This window comes from Camelus ferus, chromosome 19 (assembly GCF_009834535.1).
Source record: "Camelus ferus isolate YT-003-E chromosome 19, BCGSAC_Cfer_1.0, whole genome shotgun sequence".
NCBI lineage: Eukaryota > Metazoa > Chordata > Mammalia > Artiodactyla > Camelidae > Camelus > Camelus ferus.
In genome coordinates, this window is record NC_045714.1 from 18,491,269 (window position 1) to 18,516,098 (window position 24,830).

Sequence of the window (24,830 nt, forward strand, 5' to 3'; positions counted from 1 at the left end):
GTCAGTTATCACCTTTCTAGTCATGAGTTTCTCATTTTTGTAGCATCCTGCTTATTTTCTATTTAGAGTAGACCTGTCAATATTTCTTTTAGCATGGGTTTAGTGTTGCTAAACTCTTAGTTTTTGCTTGTCTGTGAAGTTCTTTATCTTTCCTTCTATTCTGAAGGATAGCCTTGCTAGGTAGAGTATCCTAGGCTGCATCTTTTTTTCATTCGGGACTTTGAATATATCTTGCCACTCCCTTCTGGCCTGTAGTGTTTGTGTAGAGAAATCAGCTGAGAAGCCTTATGGGGGTTCTCTTGTAACTCACTCTTTGTTTTCCTCTTGCTGCCTTTAGGATCATTTCTTTATCTTTGACTTTGGCCATCTTGATTATGCTATGTCTTGGTGTGGGTCTGTTTGGGCTCTTCCTGTTTGGGACCCTCTGAGCCTCCTGTACTTGGATATCTGATTCCTTCTTTAGGTTTGGGAAGTTTTCAGTCATGATTTCTTCAAATACCTTTTCAATCCCCTTTGTTCCTTTCTTCCCCTTCTGGAACCCCTATTATTCTTAGATTGGCATGCTTTATATTATCCCATAGGTCTCTTATATTGTTTTCATTGTTTTTTATTTGTTTTTCTCTCAGCTGTTCTGATTGGATGCTTCCTGTTGTCCTGTTTCTAGGTCACTTATTTCGTTCCTCTGCATTATCTAGCCTGCTTTGTACAGCCTTTAGGTCAGTTCTCATCTCAGCAAATGAGTTTACTAATTCTACTTGGTTCTTCTTTATAGCTTCAATTTCATTTTTGACATATTTTATATCTCTAAACACTCTCTTTTTTAGTTCCTTTAGTACTTTGATCACTCCTTTTTTGAAATCTTGATCTAGCAGGCCATCAATGTCTACTTCATTGATTGTGCTTTCAGAGGATTTCTCTTGCTCTTTTAATTGGGAGTGGTTCCTTTGCTTCTTCATATTGCTCATACCTCTCTGGTACTGTGGTTTATGGAATTTCTGTTATTTATTGTGGTCCTTAAGGAGTTTATTTATTTGTCTATCTAAAGCCTATGCAGGAATAAAACTTTAAAAAAAAGAGAGAATTTTTAAATAATGGAGGAAAAAAGGTTGTAAAGCAGTGTAGAATCAATAATAGAAGAGCACGTTGAAGCAGAATAGCAATTCAGATGAGACGTCTTTTAAAAACTTTTTTTAAAAAAGAAAAAATCAGAAAACAGTATTTGAAACCTATGTATAATCAATAACAGGAGATTGAAACCAAGAGAATTAAAAATGAAATGAGGTGGGTTTTTAAAAATAATAATAAAAATATTTTAAAAGAAAAAATTTTAAAGGGATTAAAACTGTAGACATATACAATTGTTTAAAAAGTAAAAATTAAAAAGGTAATAGAAAATAGAACAGATATAAAAAAGATTTAAAAAAATAAAAGGATGTGTTCTCATGGAGACTATGTACTCCTAATGATTTTATCGAGAGGTCTTTCTGTCTTTGCCCTGTTTTGCAAACTCAGCTTGCTGTTTTCAGAGGCCTTCCATTGGCTCCCTCATCAGTGCTGCTCCCAGTGTCTGTCGGCAAGCAGATCGCACCCCCTCCCAGCACTGGGTCAGGTGCAGATCTCCTTCATGGTGGGTGGGCAGGTCACTACCCCTCCCAATGCCGCAGTCAGATGCTGCGCTCAGGCGAGGTAGGTGGGTGGATCGTGCCCCCTCACCACACTGCGGTCAGGTGCTGTGCTCCTACCAGGAAGGCAGGTGGCTGCCTACCCTCTCTTGGCACTGGTCTCTCCACTGCTCTGTGCAGCTGCCCGCTCCGCCTCGGGTTGGTGCTCCGTAGGCGGGCTCAGTGAAGATCACGGAACCACTCCGCCCCTGCTCCGTGCCAAAACCCAGCTCCTTGTTTGCTTGGCAGCACGAGTTCTCTGAGGAGCCAGGGCAGAAAGATCCTATCTGCCTCTAGCTGTAAACAAGTCTCAGTCCTGCTTAGGAGGTTGCGGAGATGTGGATTCAGGTCCGGCCCCGCCCCCACCCAGGCTCTGTGCACAGGAGGAGATGGCAGCTGTGGCTGCGCCCCGCCTCTCTTCTCACGAGAAGTGCCAGTAATGGCGCCACGGGTCTGAGGAGACAAAGGCTACGGCACCCCTCCCCTCAGGGCACACCAGCCATGTTGCTTTGCTTTTTTTTTTCCCCTGTAGTTTATGGGGGACCCAGGTTGTTCTGCTCCGTGTCCCCTCCCAGCCATGGCGCACAGCCCCCTGCAGTCCCCCGGGGCCACCTCAGTGCAGCCACCCCAGTCCTCCGCCTGGCTTGGGCGGCCTGGCCCGGCCCCCAGCTGCCGGCTTGCATCTCGGGCTGGGTGTCGCAGGGACCCTCTGTGCCCGTCTAACTTGGTTCTGTCAGTCAAGGGGTGCTCGGGGCAGATCTGAGCCCCGGGGGCTGCCCCTCCGTCCCACTGGCCTCTCCGTTGGAGAGGGGAGACCCAGCGAATGAGCGCCAGTCCTCCTTTGCCGCTCCCTCCCCGCAGGACCTGTCCCGCACTGTTTTGCTTTTCCTTCTTTCTTTTTTCCTTTTCTCCTACCAGTTTTTGGCATCTCTGTCTTTCGAAGAGGGTGACGTTCTGTCGGAGTTCTGCAGGTGCTCTGGTTGGCTGAGTGGGTCCGCAGATGTGAGTTTTGGTGTATCTGTGGGAGAAGGTGAGCTACGTGTGTCCTTCCACTCCGCCATCTTGGCCTCTCCCATGCCTAAGTTTTAATTCCTGCTTCCATTCTATGGCCCAAGTGGCATATTTGCAAAGAAGAATCTATGTCTAGAATTAACTGATACAAAGGTTATCAATTACTATCACCTTAATCACGGAAATGTCATGAGCAAGTTTTAAGTGAGAGATAAGAACTTGGTGCCGACATAGCCACCTTATGCCAAAATTGAGTTCAGGTGAATGAAAGATACAAATGTAAAAAAACAAGATCACAAAAGTCTTAGAGAGATCCCCAAGGGAATTAAGACCGTGTGTTCACACGAAATCTGTTCATGAATGTTCACAGCACGCTACTCATAATCGCCCCAAAGGCAGAAAGAGCCCAAATGTTCATTGACTTCTGAATGGATGCACCGAACGTAGCCTGTCTCTGCACTGGAATGTCATTCAGCACAAAAGGGAAGGAAGTGCTGACAGGCTGCAACGTGGACGAACCTTGAGAAGTGAAAGAAGGCACACGCCCGGGGGCCACAGACTAAATCCATTTCTACGGAACTGTCCAGAACAGGCGAGTGTGCAGGGACAGACAGCGGAGGAGCTGCTGCCGGGGGCCAGAGCGGGAGGGGACAGGAGTCACTGCTTCACAGGCACAGGGCACCCTTTGGGGTCACGGAAATGCTGGAGAACCAGATAGAAGTGATGACTGCACACAAGTGCGAATGCACTGAAACCACTGCATTGCACACTTTGGGTGAACTGCATGGTGTGAATCATACCTCAATAAAACTGCTACAAAATATACACGTATATACTAACACCAAAGAAAGCGGAAAGGAAGAAAAGGGGGGGGGATGGTGATGAATAGCCAAAAAATAATAACAATAAGCTGGTGCCGCAAATAACTATGAGGTAAGTTAGACCTGAAGGCAAAAAGCATTGGGAGGAAAAAAGGTCTTCATTTAATTACAAAGGCAGAAGCTCACCGGGAAGATACAGCAACATCAAATATGCAGGGATCTAACAATATAGTCTCATATTAAATTTAAAACCTGACAGTAAATCGACTATACTTCAATTTTTAAAAAAAATTTAAAAATTGGCAGAACTAGAGCTAGAACATGACAAATTTCACCATCATTTGCTGGAGTTTGATACACTTGGCTCAGAAACTGGTATCAGGCGAAAGATTTAAAGCACTGTTGAAGGTCTGCATAAACGTGACCTAAAGGGTCTTGCTTCTCCCAAATGAAAAAACCTGCCCATCCACCAGACCTCCCAATCGCATGGCCCCGAAGCCCCCCACCAGCTGCCCGAGTCAGCGGCCATGCCCTCCTCCCAGGGGCTCAGGCCCAAACCGTTGCCTTCGTCTTGGCTCTCTTCCCCGCCCCTTCCCTTCCCAGCGGCACGCCAGTCCCCTCAAAATGCACCACCTCGGACGCTGGCCTGGCCACCAGCATCTCTTGCCTGGGCTGTCGCTGCAGCATCGTGGTGGGGCTCCTCGCCTCCACCTCCGCCCCGACAATCCATCCGGCGCACACAGCAGGAAGAACAGTGCTTCCAAAACGACCCCAAGTCAGATCATGTGACACTTCCACTCAAATCCCAGGGCAGGCAGGGGTTTTCACCTTTTTTATGCCAAGGACCCCACTCAGAATGATGTTTTTAAATGCATGAAATTAAATGCGTAGGATTACAGTACATGAGCCTCACTGAGTAACGCGATTCAGCAGTGATCTAACAATTTGCATAATTTTGCTGCAGAGATACGCAAGGGTCGTGAGTAGTATCTGCAGAGATCTGCAAATCCCACGACACGGAAGGGTCGGAAAACACCCGCTGTTTCCACCTCAGAGACAGTTACAGGCATGGCTGATCCTGCTGTGGTTTGCTGCCTACCTTTATAATGGAAGGAAATGCCACATCGTAGTTAGGACGTAATAAAAATAAAGACGCAGTTCTCTCCTGAACTCTACCGGCAGACAGATGCTGAGGACCCAGGCGAAGATTCCCGTCGGGAAAGGCTGGGCGCCCCAGCCTGCTCTCTCTCTGGGATCTGGCCCCTGACTCATGTCCAGACGGCGGACTTCGCTTCCCCTGCTCCGCGCACAGGCCCCCTGCTGCTCCTCAGACCTTCCAGACGCCTTCCGCCTTCCTCACCACAGATGCACAGCCTTGTCCGTTCACCTCAAGTGTCCGCTCAAACTGCACCCTTGCAGTGAGGCCCCCGAACCTGACACCCACCCCTATTTAAACTTCGGAAACCTGACCCCCCCCATCTCCATCCGTGTTCTATTTTTCTCCATAGGACTTCCTTCCACCTTTTTGTCATCGTTTGTCCCCCTGTCACTAAAGTAAAGCGTCACGAGGGTAAGAATTTGGGTCTGTTTGCTCACTGCTGCCTCCCCGTGGCCAGAACAACGCCTGGCACACAGTACGTGCTCAGTGCGTCTGCAGAATGAGCGGATGATGCGGCTTGTGGGGGATGGCCAGAGGTTCCCCGATGCTTCTGTGCGTGACCGACGATGCCAGTGAGTTACTAAAAGTGCTGCGGGAGCCGGGAGGCTGTGAGCACCTAGCCTTCCCTGCGTGTCTCTCCTGGTGCTAGTCTTTACTCTCTGAGACGCAGACGTCCTCTCCCTGGCCGGCCTGGAGGCTCAGACCACGTCGTGGTCCACTCTGACAGGCCCGGGCTTTTCCTCGCTCACAGGAGCGCTCAGTAAATGTCCAGTGGGATGTGGGGCCATTTTATTGCCAAGTATCACAAAAACACAAATACTATTTCACTAGTTTGCCCTTGAAAATCTACAGGCGATTAGGGGACACAACCACTCTGTGTTACATCGTGAGGCTCTCGCCTCTGCTACTTACATTCGCCAAAGAAGAGCGCGGCACAGTTTTCATATGTTCCCAGACTCGCAGGAGGAGGAACGGGCAGCAGCAATGTGTCTGCGCCTTGTCCCAGAGCCCCGCTGTCCAGCATGGAGCCAGGAGCCACGCGGGGCTGCGCAGCACCGGCGACGCAGCATGTCAGCACTGAGACGCGCTGTGCGTGCAGATCCCCCCTGCGTCCTGCAGGCCGGCTACCGGACTGAGTGTAAACCATCTCACTGATACTTTTTTATATTGATTATATGTCGAGACAATGTTTTGACCACAAGGGGTTAACATTAATATTACAATTAGTTTCAGCCACTTCTTTTTGAGGTTTACATCCCGTGGCTATGAGAACACTTCACACGCGCTCTGCAGCGCCCTCCAGTTCTATTGGAAACGGCTGCTCTCTGTTGCCTCATGTTTGCCTTCAAGAGCGACTTTTCTATTGTTTTTGCTCAGCTTGAAAAGCAGAATGTAGGTTTACTCCACAGGTGACATCTTCACTGGGGCTCTGAGGCAAGTGCCCGGTGTGGATACGGCTGCCTGCACAGAAAGCTCCCTGGAAAACAAAGTGCCCTCAAAGCAAAGTTGTAAGGATGCTGAGTGTTTTATTTCAACATGTGTGATCCTTAATTAAAATGAAATAAAATAAAATAATTCGACAGTCACTGGTATTTCAGTTTCAACCAAAAAGTAAAACAAAACAGTAAGCACAAAATAAGATTTCTATTTCCTTCTATTCAGGGAAGCTGATTAAAAGCATCAGAAAGACTGACATCCCTAAGACACCCTCGGTGATGAGGACGCGGGCCTGGAACAGGTACAACAGCGACGTGCTAGAGAAAGACGACAGCCAAGCAGGAGCGAGTCGCCCACAGAAAAGCACGTAAAACGAAAACACTGGGGGGCAGCGACCGTTTACAAGCCAACTGCCTAAGGGCATTTTTATTTACCGAGCAAAGGTGGTGGTACGTAGCGGTCAATATTTATTCACAGAAAATAATTTCTAGCACAGTAAACGTTAGTTGGGTGAATAAGGTTGAAACACAGTCCCCCTCCCCCAAATGAAAAATGGCAAGTTTCAGAAAACATAGTTTGGAGGGGCGGGAAGATGGGAGGAGAGGCCAGTTCATCCAAACGTGTCCTCCACGCATGAATGAACAAGAAAAAGGAAAAGTCGGTGATAGTAGAGACAGGGACAGAAAAGGAAGGGGACGCCTTACACCACGTTCCAGCCTCGTGTGACCCGCGGCAGCGTCCCAGAGCTCCCTGGGTGAAATAGTGCTAACAAGCCTTTCGTTTGTACACGTTCAGAATGCAAGCTAACGTCAACACCAGGATGTGCCCTCCTCTCCAGGCCCAGCAGCCGTCAGTGAAAAGCGAGGGCGCCTCGCCTGGAGCTGGTGACAGAAGAGGTGGACGTCGCTGACAAGCGCATGAACGATCTGTCCCCGGGCTCACCCGCGCAGCCGGAAGGCAGGTGACAGACACAAATGTGATTTCCCAAGGGGAGAGGAACGAGCCTGGGCGGAGGAGCAGGACATGAGGTCATGAAATTTAAAGTGACCAAACTTCAGAGCAAGAACAATCCATCCCAAAAGTCAGGACAAGTGATGCAGAAAATGGAAGAACACAAGGTATTTAAGAGTCAGGCGTGAAAAGGAGGGGCAGGGGGCCGTGCCTGGCTGTGCCCCCGTGGCGCCCCACTCCACGCCCGCCTCCGGCATTGCTCACCCGCGGGGGCCTCGTCACTTACACACGATAGACACTCTCTTCCCTCTCCTTACGTCCTTCTCCTCTGCCTGGAATGCAGGCCCCACCAGGGCGAGGCGTTGGGTCTGTCCGGGTCACTTCTGCTGGCCCAGGGGCCGGCACAGACTACACGGTCAATACCACGCATCAGGTGACGGAGGGAAGCGGGCGGGGGCCTGTGGGGGAGGGAGCCACCTCCAGCCACCACCCCCTCCCAGGGGTCACAGGTGTCACCAGCCCGCAGCACCCACTGTGCCCCCGTGAGGGACGCTGACCCCAGGCTGGCGCTCACGTGGGGGAAGCAGGGCGGACAAGGAAAGAGACCAGGACCCCGAAGACTCGGACCCCAAAGCGCTGCCCGCTTCCAACCCTCCCAGCTGTGTGAGCCAATAGACACACGCCCTGTGGCTGAAGCCACTTCGAGCTGGGTTTTCTTCTCGTCCAGCTGAAACCCTTCCCACTGATCACCTAAGTTCCGAGCTTTAAAAAGATGGTTTTGGCAGAACACAGGGTGTGAGCGGGGTGTTTATGACAAGAGAAGAATTTGATGTAGCGCCCGGCACAGGGAACAGTCAGTACTTTGTAACTTTATCTGGAGTATAATCTATAAAAATAGCGAATCGCTATGTTGTACACCTGAGACTAACATGATGGCGTAAGTCAGCTACACTTGATTGAAAAAAAGAATTAGAGATAAGAGAAATTAAAGCGTTACTTGGAATAAGTAGCTAAAAATCCATACGACTGTCATTGCTCAAATATTCTTATAAAATCCAGCCCAGGGGTCTATTTATGCAGCACAGAGGGGACTTAATACCTCAACAGAACCCCCAAATTACCAGATAACAAAGGGCTTAAAGTCACCGTGGCTTATGTGGTTACAGAAAATCTGTATTTGGAGCAGAGAGAAAATCACAGTTCTTTTCTACCCAGTGATTTACTCATAAAAAGGCTTCTCAAGCTTTAAGTCAAGTGGGGACAACCCAGACTCCCAGACAGACAGACTCAGAAGGCGGTGGCGGGGCTCTTACCTGCATTTCGGCCACACTGACCAACGGACGGCACTGGGAGTGGAGCCGGGCAGCTGCGGAATACAGAGTTCTGGGGGGCAGGGGGTGTAAAATGGGATTTGTAGACGCACTACCATATATAACACAGATAGACAACCGGGTCCTACTGTGCAGCCCAGGGAGCTGCATTCAACACCCTGCAATAGCCTGCAGCGCACAAAGAATGTGAAGTGAGTATGTGTATGTACGCGCGTGGCTGAAGCGTGTGCTGCACACCAGAAACTGACACAGCGTTGTAAACTGACTACACTTAAACTAAAGACTAAAAAAAAGGAGGGAAAAAGGAAAAGAAAAGGAAAGAAAAAGGAAATACAGAACTCTCCCTGAGTAAGGACGAGGATGGGTCCCCTGGGGCAGGGGACAAATGCCAGGTCCGTGATGGCCTTGTGGGGCTACCAGCCACCCCGATGGTCTTCCCTGACATCAGGGCCAAACCCTTGCAAGGCCTTCCCGACTAAAGGCCGAATGTGGGCCCCACAAGACAGGAGAGCGAGTCCCAGAGCCTCACCGCAAAGGACCTCGGGTGCCCCCGGCTGTCCGTGTGGGGGACTGATAATGACAACATCTGGGGACTTTCTGAAAACACGGTGGGGAGACGCGGGCAGATGTGGAAGCCCCGGGAAGGCAGCACCCCTCACCCTGGGCAAAACCGATGCCACCCCAGGGGATGGCTGGTCTCCAAGGTGGCTCCAGACTCACATTTCTGAGCTTCATTTTGTGAGACAGGAACTCCCTCCAAAGCCATCGCTTGACACAAATCACTTAAAAAAAATACAGGAACCTCTGGGAAGGAAGGGTGTGGGTTCATCCTTCCCCCACGTTTTTGTAGGAACATCTCCGGGTCAGCGGGCCCCGACCCTCTCCCCCTGCCTGCAGGGGCCCCGGGCCCGAGGCTTTAAAGGAGCAGAGGGAAGACGGCGGGTCTGGAGACCACTGTCCCTTCTCGGCCGCACAGTCCTCCAGGCAAAACTACCACTCCCAGCATTTTAAAAGCTCTCTGAGTTTCGAACAGAGCGTAAGGGAAAGGCGAGACATCGACGTGGTCTGAAGAGACGCCAGTGCGTGCAGAGGGGCCTGCTCCGGACTCCTGGGCTGTGATTCTAGAATCTCGAAATTGCATGGTGAGTTTATCAGAATTCACTTGCTATCAACGTTCCCGTATAAAGGAGAGACATCTCACGCTGCTGGAATGATTCTGTGTCAAGATGATCCAATAAACTTGCAAAACAGGAAAAAAAAAAAAAAAAGAATTTAAAGTAAGGAATTAGAGATCTAAGCTTTCTCTGGAAAACAGCAGCCCACGGCCACGTGCACAAGAGAGACGTCCCAGACGTGGGTTTTGAGGGCCGTCTTCCCTCACGACCAGGCACAGATGCCGAGGGGACACGGGGCGGGAACAAGAGTGACAGCGCAGAGGAGCTACGGGACTGGATGTGCCGGCAACCGGGTGGCCAGTGGTGGCTGGGTTGGTGACGAAACTCAGAGGAACAAAGGACGGTTCCTGACAAGGGCTCAGATGGGAACACGGACAAAGACCGTGGTTTTCCAAAGGCAGGGAAGCTACTTCAGCTTGTGGATCTTCGGTTTTTCAGAAAAGAACCCAGGTGTACGTGATCTGCTCCAACTTTATACGTACGTGATTTTTAAAAAAAGAAAGAAAAAAGGAAACTGATGCTGCAGGTGGTTCCAGATGAAAAACCAGGGCCCTGCTGCCACCAGGGCTAACTGCCAAGCAAGTGTTGAAAGTCTCATCGTTTTAAAAATTTAAATTTAATTTTTATTAAAAGCCACACATGTTCATAGTGAAAAAGAGAGAGTGTGCAGGAAAGGGTATGACTGTGATGTAGGTAATTAAGCCGCTGAGAACGAGGCCACTCCACAGCCAGACCCGTGGCCCACTCCCCATCCCCGGCCCCCTGCTCAGGAGGACCCGAGTCATAAGGAAATGCCATTGATACACACTACTGAAGAAAGCAGCGAGCGCAAAGATTTGAATAAAGACTCTGCTTGAGTCACGATAAAAATGTAAAATCTCAGTAATACAAAATTAACCACACCTTCTATTATGGAAGTAACGCATGCCCAGGATTTTCTTTTTTAAAAAAAATCAAACAGAAATGAACAACCCACTGTTACAAAGGGGCGGAAGATCTGAACAGACGCCTCACCAAAGTCGATACACAGATGGCAAAGAGCAGATGAAAACATGTTCCAAGCCATACGTCATCACGGAACTGCAGATTCAAACGCGGTGCCCCTCCGCGCCCATCAGGATGGTGAAAACTCGATGCACTGACAAGTGCCCGGGAGGATGCAAAGAAAAGGGAGATTCTCAGTCATCACTGGGGAGCTGCAAAATGGTACAGGGTTCTGGAAGAGAGTTTGGCTCTCCCTTACAGAACTAAATATTAAAACTGAGTTCCTTGGTGCACAGCCAAATGGGTTGAAAACTTAACGTCCATGTAGAAACCTGCACACAGATGTTGACAGCAGACTTACTCATAATTGCCAAAACCTGGGGGCCACCGAGCTGTCCTTCAGTAGCAGAACGGATAAATAAACCCTGGTACAACCAGACAGTGGAATATTATTCCGTGCTAAAAAGAAACAAGCTGTCAAGTAATGAGAAGACGCGGAGGAACTTTAAAATGCTGCTTCCTCAGTGAAAGAAGCCAACCTGCAAAGGCCACGTACTGTATGGTTTCAGCTGTAAGACATTCTAGAAAAGGCAAAACTACGTAGACAGGAGAAAGGTCAGTGGTCAAGGGGGAGGGTGGCAGAGCACGTGCTCAGCAGCGCGAAGCCCTGGGTTCAATTCCCAGTGCTGCCGTCAAAATGAATAAATGAATGGATGAACCTAATTACCTCCACCCACCAAAAAAAGCAAAACAACAAAAAGCAGCAGTCGGCTGCCAGAGCTTGTGGGGAAGGAGAGAGGTTTGAGTGTGGCGCGCAGAGGATTCTGAGAAACTGCCCTGTGTGACTCTGTCACGCTGGGCACGCCGTACACATTTGTCCAAACCCGCAGAACGCACAGGAGGAGAAGGAACTCTAACGTGAGCGCGGAAACGGCGGCTCACGTTGAGTCACTGCGGGTCCGTCGAAGGGAACAGCCGTGCAGCTCGGGGGTGGGGGGCGGGGAAGGCGGGTGTCAAAACCCTCCGCACTTTCTGCTCAATTTTGCTGTGAATCTAAGACTGCTCTAAAAAATAAAGTTTGTTCATGAAAAAAAAAATCAAACAGAACCAACAGACATAAAACACAAAGTAAGTCTCCACCTATACCACAGCCTCCCGGCCCTGCTCCCCAAAGGCACGTGAGGTTGGTAACGTTGTGTGTGCCTTTCTACAGCATCTGCACATGTGCGAGACAAACACGGGATGTGACGGTCCCACAGTTTCCCTTTCCCTGTGTCATCTCAATGACTGAATCAGCTGAGCTTTTGCTGGGTGCACACCTGGCCTTCCAGGGGCTTGTCCCCCAGCCTCCCCTGCAGCGAGGCAGGGCCATCCAACCGACTCCCTGAGCCCAGACGATGGACAGGAATGACGTGGCTTCTGCAAGGGGAAAGTCATCCCCTCCATTTCTCTTTGCACCCACCCCCTGTGGGCTGAAATGTGGCTCGGGTGCTCTGAGCCAGCTCACAGCACAAGGAGGAAAGGAGGCCATGTGGACGGCGGGCTAATCCTTTCTGCGCCCTGGGCCCCTCTGATGCTGGGGTCTGGTGATGCTGGGGTCCCCTCCTCAGACTGACGCTTTTCAACGTGTCAAATAAAAGACAACAAATTATGTTGAAATATAGTTACTGAAACATTTAAAAAAATGTGTGTTTTGGTAACATCTGTGCCTCCTCATTAACGCCATCAGGTAAAAAGTCCTGGTTGAGAATAATTTAAGGACATTTCAAAGTCGGACGAGCATCTGGATCTCGGGACACTTGCAACAACCGTCACGTGACATGAAAAGCCGCGGATTGCCCCTGGCCACCGCCACAGCTCTGCCGGCACTTCTGAGGCCGCTGCCTCTGTTCACGGAGGACGGACACACTGAATTTCGATCAGAGGTTAGTAACATAAGGTGTAGTGTTTCTTCCCAGCCAGATTCACAGACCCCCAACTCCCCGTGCAGACGGCAGGTGAGACCCTTGCTCTATGCGATGGGGGAGCAATGAGGGAAGGAGCCTGGGTCCCTGAACAACTTCGGGGGGGAAGCTGTGACTCTCCTTAGACCTCCTGCGCCTGTCTGGACCCCCTTGTGGCAGAGGCTGAACTTCCACGCTGGCTCAGGGTCTCTGCGTTACAAAGCTTTATGCTGAAAACACAGTAGAGATATGACCAGTGAGCAACGTGTGAGGCAATTAGGCCGCCTCAGTTCCAGTTCCAGCTCTGCTACTTCCTGCTGTGTGCACTTGGACTAGCTACTTAACCTCTCTGAGTCTCAGTTTCCTTACCTGTAAATGGGGTTAATAACCATGGTACCTAGCTAATAAAGTCACTGTGCGTAATGACACACGGAAAGTGATCAAGACTCACAGACACAGAAAACAAACTTACGGTCACCAAAGGGGAAAGGCGGGGAGGGGTAAGTTGGGAGTTTGGGATTAGCAGATACAAACTACAGTGCACAGAACAAACAAACAGCAAGGTCCTACTGTGCAGCACAGGGAACTAGATTCACTAACTTGTGATAACCTCTAATGAAAAATAATATACATACAAAGTGTGTAACTGGGTCACTGTGCCGCACGCCAGAAACTAACACAGCACTGTGCATCAACTATACTTCACATAAAAAATTTTCAAAATGAATTTTAAAAAGTGATTAAGAAAGTGCTCAGGAACACTAGAAACCTCCCCTAAACGGGGGGTGTCGTTACTGTCACGTCTGACCCCTTGTGCTTCTCACCGTGCTAGACGCCATTCCGCACAGGACACGCAGATCTGCTTTGATTTTTCCGAAATCTGTGTAATAATGTGCTGAACGAATATGCCAGCATTCATTTAAGCGTCCCCCAACTACAAAGTGATCATTCAGAACGTCCCTCAGAGTCCACTTGAGAGGCTGGCCTGTCAGTTACACAGCGAGCTTCCTGAAACCCCTCCGCTCACCCCTCGTCGTGAGCTTTGCTGCCCCTGTGCTGAGGCCTCGTCTGCACACACTGAAGTGCACCCGTTTGAAGTGCAGTGCGGCGAGCTCTGTCATGTTTTGTAAGAAAGAGACGGGACGTATCAGACAGCTTGGAGAAGTGAAATCACAGGAAATAGAAGGCACTGACATTCCTCCCACACACTGCGCTTTCTGTTGATCGAGGGGGTCCCGTCCTGAGACAGCGCTGTGGGAAGCAGCTCAGCCGCCCGCTTCTCCAGCAATGTCCCCAGATGTGTGTCTGGCGGGGCACCCCTCCCCGACCCAGCCCCTGTGCTTTGGGGCCAGACCTGAGTGATGCCAGTCAGGAGCCTCTGGGCCAGTGCCAGGTTCGAGGGACGCACGGGACCCATCTGAGCCAATGAGATGCAATGAGACTTGTGCTGGGGCCTCTGAAAAGAAGCCCACCCACCACTCTTTTCCTGTTGGACTTAAGTGACGAAGGATCTGGCACCACCTCGCCCATTCTGCAACCGCTGTGTCTGAGAAGAGGTCAGCTGGGCAGAGACAGGTCCCACCGGGCTAGTGAGTCCGTGTGAGACCAGCATTGCCCTCGGAGTCCTCCCTTTGCTGAGTAGTAATAAACCCATGTGACTTGAGCCAATTTGACGGGTTTCGACCGCTTGCCATATTCAAGGCTGGTGTAGGAACATTCCAAGATTTAGGCGACGTGAGGAAGGAAATTCAAAATCACCCAGGAAGCTCGCCCTACCACCCTGTGGCCACCGTGGGCCACCTCTGGTGTCACACACCTGTGGGGAGTGGCAGAGCAGGACAGGGCAGAGGGGGCAGGTGGGCTGCAAGCAAGGGGGTCACAACAAATGCCCAGCGGACACTTCGGGGGTCCTGTCCTGGGAAGACCCTTCAGGGGTGCCCCTCGGAAGCAGAGATGCTGGCCCTGTGTGCTGTTATTCCTCCCCTCCCCCACACCGACTGGTCACCAGATGCAGGCTGCCCTGGGAGGGCAGACCTCGTGGGAGGGTGGACCTCGGGGAAAGCCCCTCCCTTCAGTCAAGGGCAGGGTCTTGAGGGGACCCAGCTTCGAGCTGTGGGCTCCGCACAACCCGCAGTTGGGAAATGCATTCTTCAGTCCTGGATGAAGGGCCTGGACATCACAGCATCCGCCATCTGCACGGCTCCTTTTAGTTTATTTTATCCACGTGTTCTTCCTCCTTTAGAAATTCTGGTCATATTTAAATGCTCTTTTATAGACGGATAGATTTTTGACCCTAACATTACATTCTGAGCATTTTCCAATCATTAGATGTTCTTTAAATGTAAACTAATGATACTTCAATTAAAAAATATATATAGAACAAAAAAAGATTCTTTAAATGAATTGTAAACATAGATGCCTTCATACAGGTACCGCAAAGTATTTAAATACTCTCTTACTACTGGACGTTCAGAGTATTTCCAGTGTTCCTTAATCCTTGTACGTAAATTTTTGTTTGCATCTCTGCAGCAAGTGTCCAGGGGTGGAATTAAAGAGTTAAAGGATATAAACTAGTTTAGCATTCTGGGCAAACTGCCCTTTGGGATTTTATGTCAATTTACATTCTGACAAGAGCTACATTTTTCTCATTAGAATTGGGTATTTCCGTGTTCTAATTCTTGCCAATTGACCAAAAATGGTATCGTATTCTTGCTTTGGTTTCTTTTCCCTAATGAATGATAACTTTGAAGATTTTTTTAATATCCATTGGGTTTTTTTGCTTGTTTGTTTTTCGCTTGGTGTTAATATCCTTTGATTTTGTGTGTGTGTGTTTATTCTTCTGGCAAACAGTCTGGCCATTTTGAAGGGCTAATTTTTCTATTTGGTATCAAACAGTCTTGTTGATTTATGAAAGCTCTTTATATATTAAATATACCAAACTTGTGTCTGCTATATTTGTTTAAAAATATTCTTCCATTAGTCAATTGCATTTTAATTAAATTAGAATGGTTCTGAGGAACGGCTCATAGAGTTTTAAAAAATCTTAACTTTTTAATTCCATGTTCTAAAAAGGCTTTCCCCATCCTGAGACATAGTAAAGATCGATCTTCACTCACACTCCTTGTCTGAAACCCAACATCTTCCTCAGGAAAGCTCCCTCTGACTGGGCTGAATCTTCCGGTGAAGCCCACCCACAGCACCACGTGCCCCTTGCTGGGACCCCCCGTTGCTGCTGCAGGCTTCCATTTCTGAGTGTTTATGAGCTTTGAAAGGCCGGGGACACGTCTGTGTGTTGTTTACTGTTGCGTTCTCAGAACCTGGCATGGAACCTATCACTGCAGATACAGTGTCTAATTTTTAACATTTTCAATATTCGCTTCTAACTCCCTCGTCACCCAGGAGCCTATTTTACTGAAGGATACGAAGAACATTTCTGTCTTCACTTTGTCCCACCACTTACAGAACAGTCCTGCCTCTGCCCACGAATGTTGTCACCCACGTCCATCCGTCCGGACCTGTGTGCACGCACACGCACACACTCAGTCCCGACTCTGCTGGGGTCTGCGGTGAGCCTCGTTCCCACGTTACCTGGTCCCACCCGTGGAAACACAGCAACAGACACTGCTCTGATTACTGTGGAGTCAGATTTTGCTTTGTTATCTGACTGGACAAGTAACCTGTCACCATGACTCTTTCCCTAAATGTACTGGTCCCAATCACCTGATCAAGCCCTCCGCCCCTAAGACAGTTTTTTAAATAAATAATTAAACCGAGATGGTCGGGAGCTCCTGTTGCATTCCCTTTTTTTAACTTCATGGACTGTGTTTGGGCAAACGTGCGCCCACTTACTTGAGCAATCCGGCCCGGTGGAAGATGTAGAGGTCCTGCTCCAGGGTGCAGGTGCTGAAGGGGACCGCCTTCACGAAGTTCTGGATGAGTACAAACTCGGGGGTGAGGTGCGGCAGGGAGATGACACAGAAGTTCTTGTCCTGCGTGATGGGAGACCAGAAACCATCCATCACTAAACAAACTCCTGCTCCAAACACAGAAGAAAACAGGCGTACTGTGTAAAGGAGAGAGTATTCAAGCGACAGAGTCCTATAATTTGGAAAGTAATCATAAAATTCAGGGGGACAGCAGGAGTGTGGGGAAAATACCTGCGTGTCTGACTGAAACCTGGACAGACGACAGCTGTGAACAGCCAGCCCCTCTGGCACAGCTCTTCGGTGGAAGCAGATTTTTAAACTAAGCAGACTTTAAACGTTTGCTTGTAAACGCACCGCGTCCAGGAGAGCGCAGCAGCACAGTGTGCAAGGCCTTGGGTTCGCTGAGTGACGCTGCCCCAGCCGTGGCCCCCTCCTCGGCGGGACGAGAGGGCAGTGCTCCAGGCCTTTTCCGCTCTGAAACCCTGCGCTTGCCCATGGAAGGACGTCTGCGTGTTTTTTCACGACCACGTGGGTGAAGAGATCTAAGAGCCTGTCTAACCTGGGCAGTGGATTTGGTTAGCAGACCCAGGAGGACCTGCGTGTCCTGACCCCCTAAGTCTGCACTGCCCGACGGGGTGGCCAGGAGCCACGTCTGGCCACCGAGCACCTGCAGCATGGCTAGTGCGACCGGGGAACCAAATTCTTTATTTCACTCCATTTTAATTTTGTAAATTTAAAAACAAACACTCAGTGCAGTGACTGGAAAAGGTTTATGTGTGTTTGGAACAACTTGGGTCTATGAATCTGCTCATTCAGTGGCAAATTTTACAACGTCTAAACGCAGATCAAGAATTCCTGACCTGTAGTTCTTGTCCTGAGGTGTTCCGTAAGTGTAAAATGCACACTGGATTTTAAAAGCTCAGAAAAGGGAAGTAAAATATCTCAATAATGTTTCATGTTGACTGCAGGCTGAAATGATTAAACCTTTTGGACCTATTGCAGGAAATAAAATATATTACTAAAACTGACTTCACCTGTGTCTTTTTACTTTTTTTTTAAATCGTAGCTGCTGGAACACCTGGAATTTGTTGTCTACGGGACAGTGCTATGCTCCGCACGTCCCCCCCTGCCCCGCTGCCAGGTGCCTGCAGGAGCAGCCTGCTCTTCCCAGAGCTAATTTGTCCCTGTGGAATCTCACCTCCTCCTGAACCCTGTGAAGGCATTGCCCGTGCTCATCCAAAACGCTGGGGACACGTGCGCGACCCAAGGGAGTGAAGCATTGTTTGACCTCATCTTCCTTCTTTCTAGCAAAGTAACACAGCTCCTTCTGGGAACCTTCGAGTCAAGTTGCTGAAATACTCAAGCTGAAAATAAAAGGACAGGGTGCCAAGTCCCGCTGAGCTTCCTCCGGGAGGAGGAGTCTGTAATGAGTTGCTTCGACTCGGACAGGAAGGATTAAGGGTGAAGTAATGAAGCATTTGGTTCCTGTCTCCCTGTATCCTGAAACAACAGAGAACTAAAAAGGAAACATGTCTCTTACCCCTCTAAAGCCAGCACTGGTTTTGCAAGTTTGAAGAGCTGCTTTTACGGGGACTTTAAAGTAGGAATGAATTAAACTTGGTGAATGTTTATGGGGGCCTCTCCGAGGGAAGCTGGCTTTGCAAACCCCCCCGTGGGTCACCTACAGAGCTTTACAAGCTTCGAGATGCCTTAAAATTAATTTAAAAAAATAACAATGGAAAGCATTATTGCAAGGCTTCATTATCTTAACAAAATGAGGAAATGTGATCTAGGCTCACATAGCTTTCAGGCAACAGAGTCAAACCATACTTGGTTTTTGCCTCAGTTGAAACAGCATCAAGGAAAAAGAAATAGGTATTTTGCCTGCAATTAGCCAAGAAGCGCAGTGTTGACCTGACCTCGCTGACAGGCCGGCCACAGAGGGAGTCATGAGAAAACTCCATTCTGTTCTCAACTGTCTTGTTCCCCTACTTTCTTGTCTCCAATAAAGTGATGAGAGGTTGGCCGGAATCTCTATCCCTTGACAACCACGAAACAAATGAGGAGGAGGCCGCCACACCGTGAGATGGACAGTCCTGTTTGCACTTGGACGCGTGCCTGGGGCCGTTCACCGCCCCTCGGGTGGTGGGTGGAGCCCCCCGCCCCACGCGCCCTGTCAGACCCGGCGCCCGGCACGGCCAGCGGGGAGACCAGCCACAAGTTCCCACCTTCCTGCCTCAGAAAGGCAGTCTGGTAACGTCCAAATTCTGTGAGCCGGCGCCAGCTAGAAAGCACCACCGCGGCCGGATCCACCTGCCCCCAGCTTTCTGTTAATGCTTTGATTCCAAGACAACACTGGTAAAGCAACCTCTGAAGGAAGCTACGCGCTGAAAGAAAGCTATTAAAATAGCACGACGGAAGAGCTATGAGAAGTGACAGTATCTTCCACATCTAAGAGTTCATGACATGTCATTCAGCCTTTTTTTCAGAACAGAGATGCGGTTCAAACCTCAACATTCACAGCATACGAAACGTTTGGACGGTGAATATGGCGTTTTACTTTTCTATGACTTTTCTAGCTTATAAAACCAATTATATTACCCAAAGTCAGCGTGTACTTACAGGAAAAAGACCGAAAACAAAATTCATAAAGTCCAGGGACCTGTAAACAAGACAATAAGAACGGTCACTGTCCTGCGAGCAGAGGCAGCCTCAGAGCACGTGTAACGGGCCGGCGGCTCTCCCGCCGCGGCGGGGATCAGCCGGCCGCCGTCAGAGTCTGCGTCCAGCGGAACGTGAGCCGGTCGCAGAAGGCACTAGCTTCACGCGTCAGCAATGAGGTATTTTTTCTAAAACCGAAGGTGCTATTACAGCAATTAGTAATCCCTAAACCTCCGAAAAGCAGGAGAGTCATTCGGTGGACGTGATCCTTCCTTTCCTTTCCGGAAGAACTGGGGAGAGATAGGGGCACATTATAAGCCGCTCTGAGCTTTTTCTTTTATCTGTAAAGGACTTTTGAGCAGCTGCAGACGCATAGCCACAGATGAACCAGAATGGGTCGTCGAATTTTTGTTTGAAAATAAGAAAGCTCGGGAAAATAAACATACGCAACAAAGCTGTAAGGGTTCATGGGCTTTTTAGGTATCTACAGTGTCGTTAGAATAAAAAGATTTCCCTTCTCAGCCTTTCCGTTGAATTTCAATTCAGAAGAAACTGGGAACTCAAGAGGGAAGAAGGGCAGGTGAAGCGTGGTTCTAAGGCAGGCGAGGAGCCCGGGGATGTGATTTCTCCACTAAAACGGGAGCGTCCAGCAGTGCTCTGAGTCATCTAACAGACACTCCAGAACCTCTGGTCTATCAAAACGGGCCGCTCCTTTCCTCGTCACCACTGTTCTGTGGACAGGATGGCAGGGTAAAGGGCACCCCAAAGGGGCTGTGGCCTCCATGCTTCGAGGGCAGGCGTCCACGCCCAGATGACAGGGGGCAGTGAGCACTGAACGTGGGGTGTTCACCCCCTCTCAGATGACCTCCGGGGGAACGCCAGCCCCGATTCCATGGGGAGCAGGAGACAGGGGGCTAAGCCTTCATGGTGGCCTGGCCCGGCCCAGCCACCAGCTCAGGGGTGAGCACACAGCCCATCTTGTCCCAAGAAGGCTTTGGCTGGACAGCTGGGCCCAAGTCAGATGCCTTCCTGTCCAGATCAGGTGCAGGGCCCGAGCCCAGTGTCTGCTCTCTTGGCCCGGGCAGAGACACCCCTCTGAGGGCAGGCCGGCAGCAGGTAACTAGGAGGGTAACTAGGAGGGCAACTGGTGGCTAAGAGAGAGACACCTGGTCCGCGACAGGGTTCTCCAAGTCCTGACCCACGCCGCAGCGAACACCAGCCCTACCGCTGGAGTTCCCTTTGTTACGACGAGAGACAATCATGCCACTTTTCCAAAGCCAGATTCAGCTGGAGTTTCCACTACTTGCAACTAAAAGACTCCAGACAAGCAGCACCCTAAGCCCAAAGTCCCCTCCAAAGGCAAGCTCAGGAGAACAGGGCGAATAGGGGATGGCCTTCCGGACCTGGGCAGCCCAGTCCTGTGGGCCTGACCCAGACTTCGTGGACTGCAATCCCTGGGAATGGGGTCCAGGAATCTGTGGTTTTAAAAAAACTCCCCAGATATGGGAGGGGGGCAGGCTTGGGACCACCAGCTCTGCGAGAGTCACGCCACAGGCGGTCTCACGCGGCAGGCACGCCGGGGCCAGTACTCGCCTCGCTTCGTACTTCTCGTCGATACAGAAGAGCTGGATACAGAAGGCAGCCGAGGCTCCCCTGTAGGTGGGGCGGAAGGAGCCGGTCTCCTCGGGCAGAGACACGGATGCTGAGCTCGTGGTGCTGACCGAGTAGCCCACGTCATCTGTGCTGTGCTCCTGGCTGAGCTCTCCTGTGTCCTAGAGCAAGGAAAGAGCAGGAACCTGTTCACTTTGCACAGCTTACGGGCCAGCGGCTGCCGTGTCTCCACGACGCACTTCCCGGGACAGGTGGCACCGCCTCACCTGAAACACCAAACTGAGCTGCCGCGGTCCCAAGGGCGCGTTCTTCATGAGACAATCAACGTTTGTAAGGACTGAAACGAGTTCTCACGCAAAGGTCAGAAAATAAACGGTTTCAGTTGGCCTTTGATACGGGACCAGTATGTTAACTGCAGCACTGGGTGGGGGTTCGAGCCTGGTACTAACACACAATTATTAATTCCATAAGCGAAATCTCTCCGTCCCCAAAAGGGGTTTCCTTGTGACGTTGTGCTACAAGCATCTTTGGATCTGGGGACTGTTCAGGCGGTTTGCTGGTGAGGCGGAGCCCCGGGGAGGCCCCCCTGCCCGTAGTCACGCGGAAAGTCAGAGCTGAGTCCTTCCAGTCCCATTTAGGGCCATCTAAGGAGGTGAGAATACAGCTCAGCGAAGAGGGGAATGACTCACTCCGAGGTCCCTCTCCGAGTTCTCTGAAATCAAAGTAATGCATGCAGACAGTCAAAATGACTATATGAGCACTACAGGGGCCCCTCGTCCCCTACTGGCCAGCTCTTCCAACTCCTCCATTTCTGTAGGCGTCTACCTCTGTGTGTCTGAATCTGTTCTTATGCTGCGATGTCTTAATTCCTTAGTTTTGAAACCCCCTCCTGGACACTAACTTGGTGGGCGGATGGGACGCTCTTCCACGCCCCTGCCCAGTATCCTGTCCCCCGGCCGTCCCTGTAATTACAGCGCAATTCAGGTCCAAATCAGTAACTACTTACATTATTACAAATACGCAGGTGCCACCGTAGGGGAGTGAGCTACGACCACGTTCTCGTTTGTGGACTCGGTTCTGGCACGCTTGCTTCCCTGATTTTTTTCCCCGTGCGTTGTCAGAGCTGCCAAGAGTTTGTCCATATTCTTTTCCAAACAAGCAGGCTCCATCTGACCCCAAGTCCTCTCTCCCCCTCCTCTGACCCAGCCTGGCGCTTCCTGCCTGGGGCAGCACCTGCCCTCATTTCTCAAGCTCCAGGCCTTCTCCTTGTCTCCTCCGTTCAGGGTTCCCGCCTTGTTATTTATGGAGCGCATTTTAAGCTTCCTAAAATCAACACTGCCTGGTGGGTAGCAAAACTCAACAGCTACTGGTGAGGTGGGGCACCCGGTGGGTGACCAGGCACTGACCAGGGGCCCCCAGAACACACACGGCCTAGGCCCCGGGACCTGGGGATGCACTTTACAGGACAAAGGGGACTTTGCAGACGTCATTAAGGAAGGATTTCGAGGCAAGGACATTATCTCGGATGGTCTGAGGGTGGGGGGGGGAATGAAACCAGAAGTGTCCTTACAAGAGGGAGGGAAGAGGGTCTGAGTCAGAGAGAGACTGGAAGATGCTACCAGCTCTGGAGATGGAGGAAGGGGCCACATGCCGAGGAGAGCAGGTGTCTTCTGGAGCCGGCAAAGGCAAGGACTGGACTCTCCCCCAGAGGCTCCAGAAGGAATAGGACCCTCTCTGCACCTGCATCTTGGCACAGTAAGACCTGTTTGGGGCTTCTGACCTCCAGAACTGCGGGATAATAAATTTATGTTGCTTTAAGCCAGTAAAGTGTAGCAATTTGTTACAGCAGTGATTAAAAACGAGCACAGAGGCCTGGCTTCTGCCAGGAGAACGCGGCCGGAGGAGAGCAGGGGTCCTCCCTCTGAAAAGGGGAAGTCCACTTCTTTGTCTTTCCCCGTCACGCAGCCTCGTGCCTTGCAGGCTGGACCTGGATGCGGAGCTGGTTCTGGTCCATCTGTCTAGAGAACCGTCATCTGGTCGTTTCATTTGGGGAGGAGCGGACAAGCTAAGTGCCCCACAGGGAATCTCGTGTCCCTGACGCTCAGCGGCAGGCTGTCACACACAGCCCTGGGTTCAGCCCAGTCCTTGCCCCGCCTTCCGCAGGAGCCCGAGGTCCCCGGAGAAGTGGCTCCCTCATAACCACACCCTGCCTCCCCCTCCCCCAGCGGTGCTAAGCCAGCGCAAACGCCGCCATCGAGCTCCTTCATTCTAAGCACCGTTACGGTGCTCATCTTCCAGCACTGCCTCTCCCAGCCTTGTTGTCTTGTGGATTTGTGCCCTCCTTATTCCTTTACTGTCATGATTTCAGTGGGTTTTCTTCCTCCCAGGAGGGAGAGGAGATAAACATGAGAGACCGACCCTCCTTGCTGACCCGGGTTCCCTCTGGGGTTCCAGCACATCTAACCCAGGGTGGACCACCTGTTCCCGCTCCACAGCCTCGTCTAGGTCCCTGCAGTATTTCCTTCTGAGAAATCCTGGGGAGAGGCTGCTCCCCTCTGCTGCGCACCCCCCTCACCTCCCCAGGACACGAGGGGTGGGCGCCTGATGTGGTTTCCCCAGAAGCAAACTCAGAGCTAAGTCTGTGTGGAGAGTGATGCCAGGAAACTCTGCGAGAGGCATGGGGAAAGCGAGGTGAGGAAGGGAAGGTCACTAACGTGGCGAGCTGAACAAGCGGGCTCCTCGTCAGTCCCCCCTAGACGGCGGGGAGGTGCAGGGGAGCGCGCCGGGAGCTGTCCCGCCCGAGAGGTGGAGGAGCTGGGGGCTGAGTCCCTGACCGCCCCGTGGACGGCGACCTGCCCCGGGCGCAGCCCCGGGGGAAGGCCAGGCACTGAAGCCCTCGTCCTTGGGGTGCGGAGGGGTGAGCAGTCGGGGGGAGGCGGTGGGGGACCCGCAGCACGTGCTAGAGTGAGGCTCAGAAAGCGGACCCTGTGCCCGCCTGGCGCACGCTCTTCCCAGAAGCACGCCCCGCTCCGGGCCCCAGGCGCTCTCCTCTCCTCCCGACGTGGCGCCCGTTTAACTCAGGGCAGGGACAGGACATCGGTCTGCGTGACAGGGCTGAGCTTTGCCTCCAGATCAGCCTCAACCAGCATGAAGTGAGATTTTTAATCCCCAGCTGGCTTCTGTGTAGACTGGCCCTCTCAGAACCTAACATCTGGGGTTAGCGCTCAGCGAATCGGTCCCAGGCCACGGGGCTGACAACCGCCTGCGCCCCACTCCGCCACAAAGGGTTCTCTAGATTTCCCGAGCTGACACACAGCCAACTGGAGGTGCTCGGGGACCCCAGCAGGCTCAGAAATGTGCTCCTCACCGGAGACGAGAATGTCTGTTCGTGCCAACCTCCCGCTTAAAACCTGCCGAGCCTTCCTCTGCTTCTTAGCAGAAGCTCAACACTCTCAGCAGGGCCCACGGAGCCCCGCCCTTCTCCACCTGAGTCCTCAGGCTTCTGGCAGGAACAGAAGGTACGCTCCCGCCGACGTGGACAGAGCAGGTTTGACGAAGGGCCACGCAGGAAGGTGTGGGCGGGGATGAGGAAGTCCCCCAGGGATGGCCACCCGGGCAAAGGCTACCAGCCCTGGTCTTTGTCTGCGACAGGGGGAGCAGTTCCTGGGACCTGAGATGCGTCTGAATGACACATAAGGCAGACAGGTGTGTCCACGAATGCTCGCTACGTACAGCTGGAGAAATGTTTGCCAGCCAGAACGTTTCCTCCCCAGCTGATGAGAAGAAGGGGAAACCCCTATGTACTGACATTGTGGGCAAGTAACTCATGTAGAAAGTGCCTCTTCTAGGAGCGCGCCGTGCACGGGACGCAGGCAAAGGGCCGGCCACAGTGCAGCGAGGGTTCTCCGAGGGGGGCGTTGCGGAGGATGCCCTGAGGGGGGAGGCGGCTTCCCCTGGGAGAGAGAGGCAGGGAGGCCTGGCGAGCCAAGGGCGCAGGGACTCAGGTGGGGAGGAGTGAGCTTTGTGGGGGCCGCCATTGCCCCCCCTCCTCCAGACAGCCCTCACAAGCCCCACCTCCACTTCGCCAGTGTTTCCACTCGGGACCGGTGATAAAGCCTCCTCCGCTGCGGCATCTTTAGTGATTCTTCCCTGCAAACGA

General features: G+C 51.4%; 1 protein-coding gene across 2 annotated transcripts in view; it reads right to left on the reverse strand.

The window, feature by feature from the left end:
- Positions 1-24,830, reverse strand: part of CFAP61 (cilia and flagella associated protein 61) — a 257,985-nt gene that overhangs the window by 157,118 nt on the left and 76,037 nt on the right. For both annotated transcript variants that reach the window (XR_004313074.1, XM_032461749.1), the window contains exons 10-13: positions 24,746-24,820; positions 20,654-20,832; positions 19,022-19,061; positions 16,323-16,462 (exon numbers count right to left, since the gene is read on the reverse strand). Coding sequence is in view for 1 of the 2 variants with exons in the window: in XM_032461749.1 (XP_032317640.1) it covers positions 16,323-16,462; positions 19,022-19,061; positions 20,654-20,832; positions 24,746-24,820 (434 nt within the window). In the remaining variant the exon portion in view is untranslated. The remainder of the gene's footprint in view (positions 1-16,322; positions 16,463-19,021; positions 19,062-20,653; positions 20,833-24,745; positions 24,821-24,830) is intronic.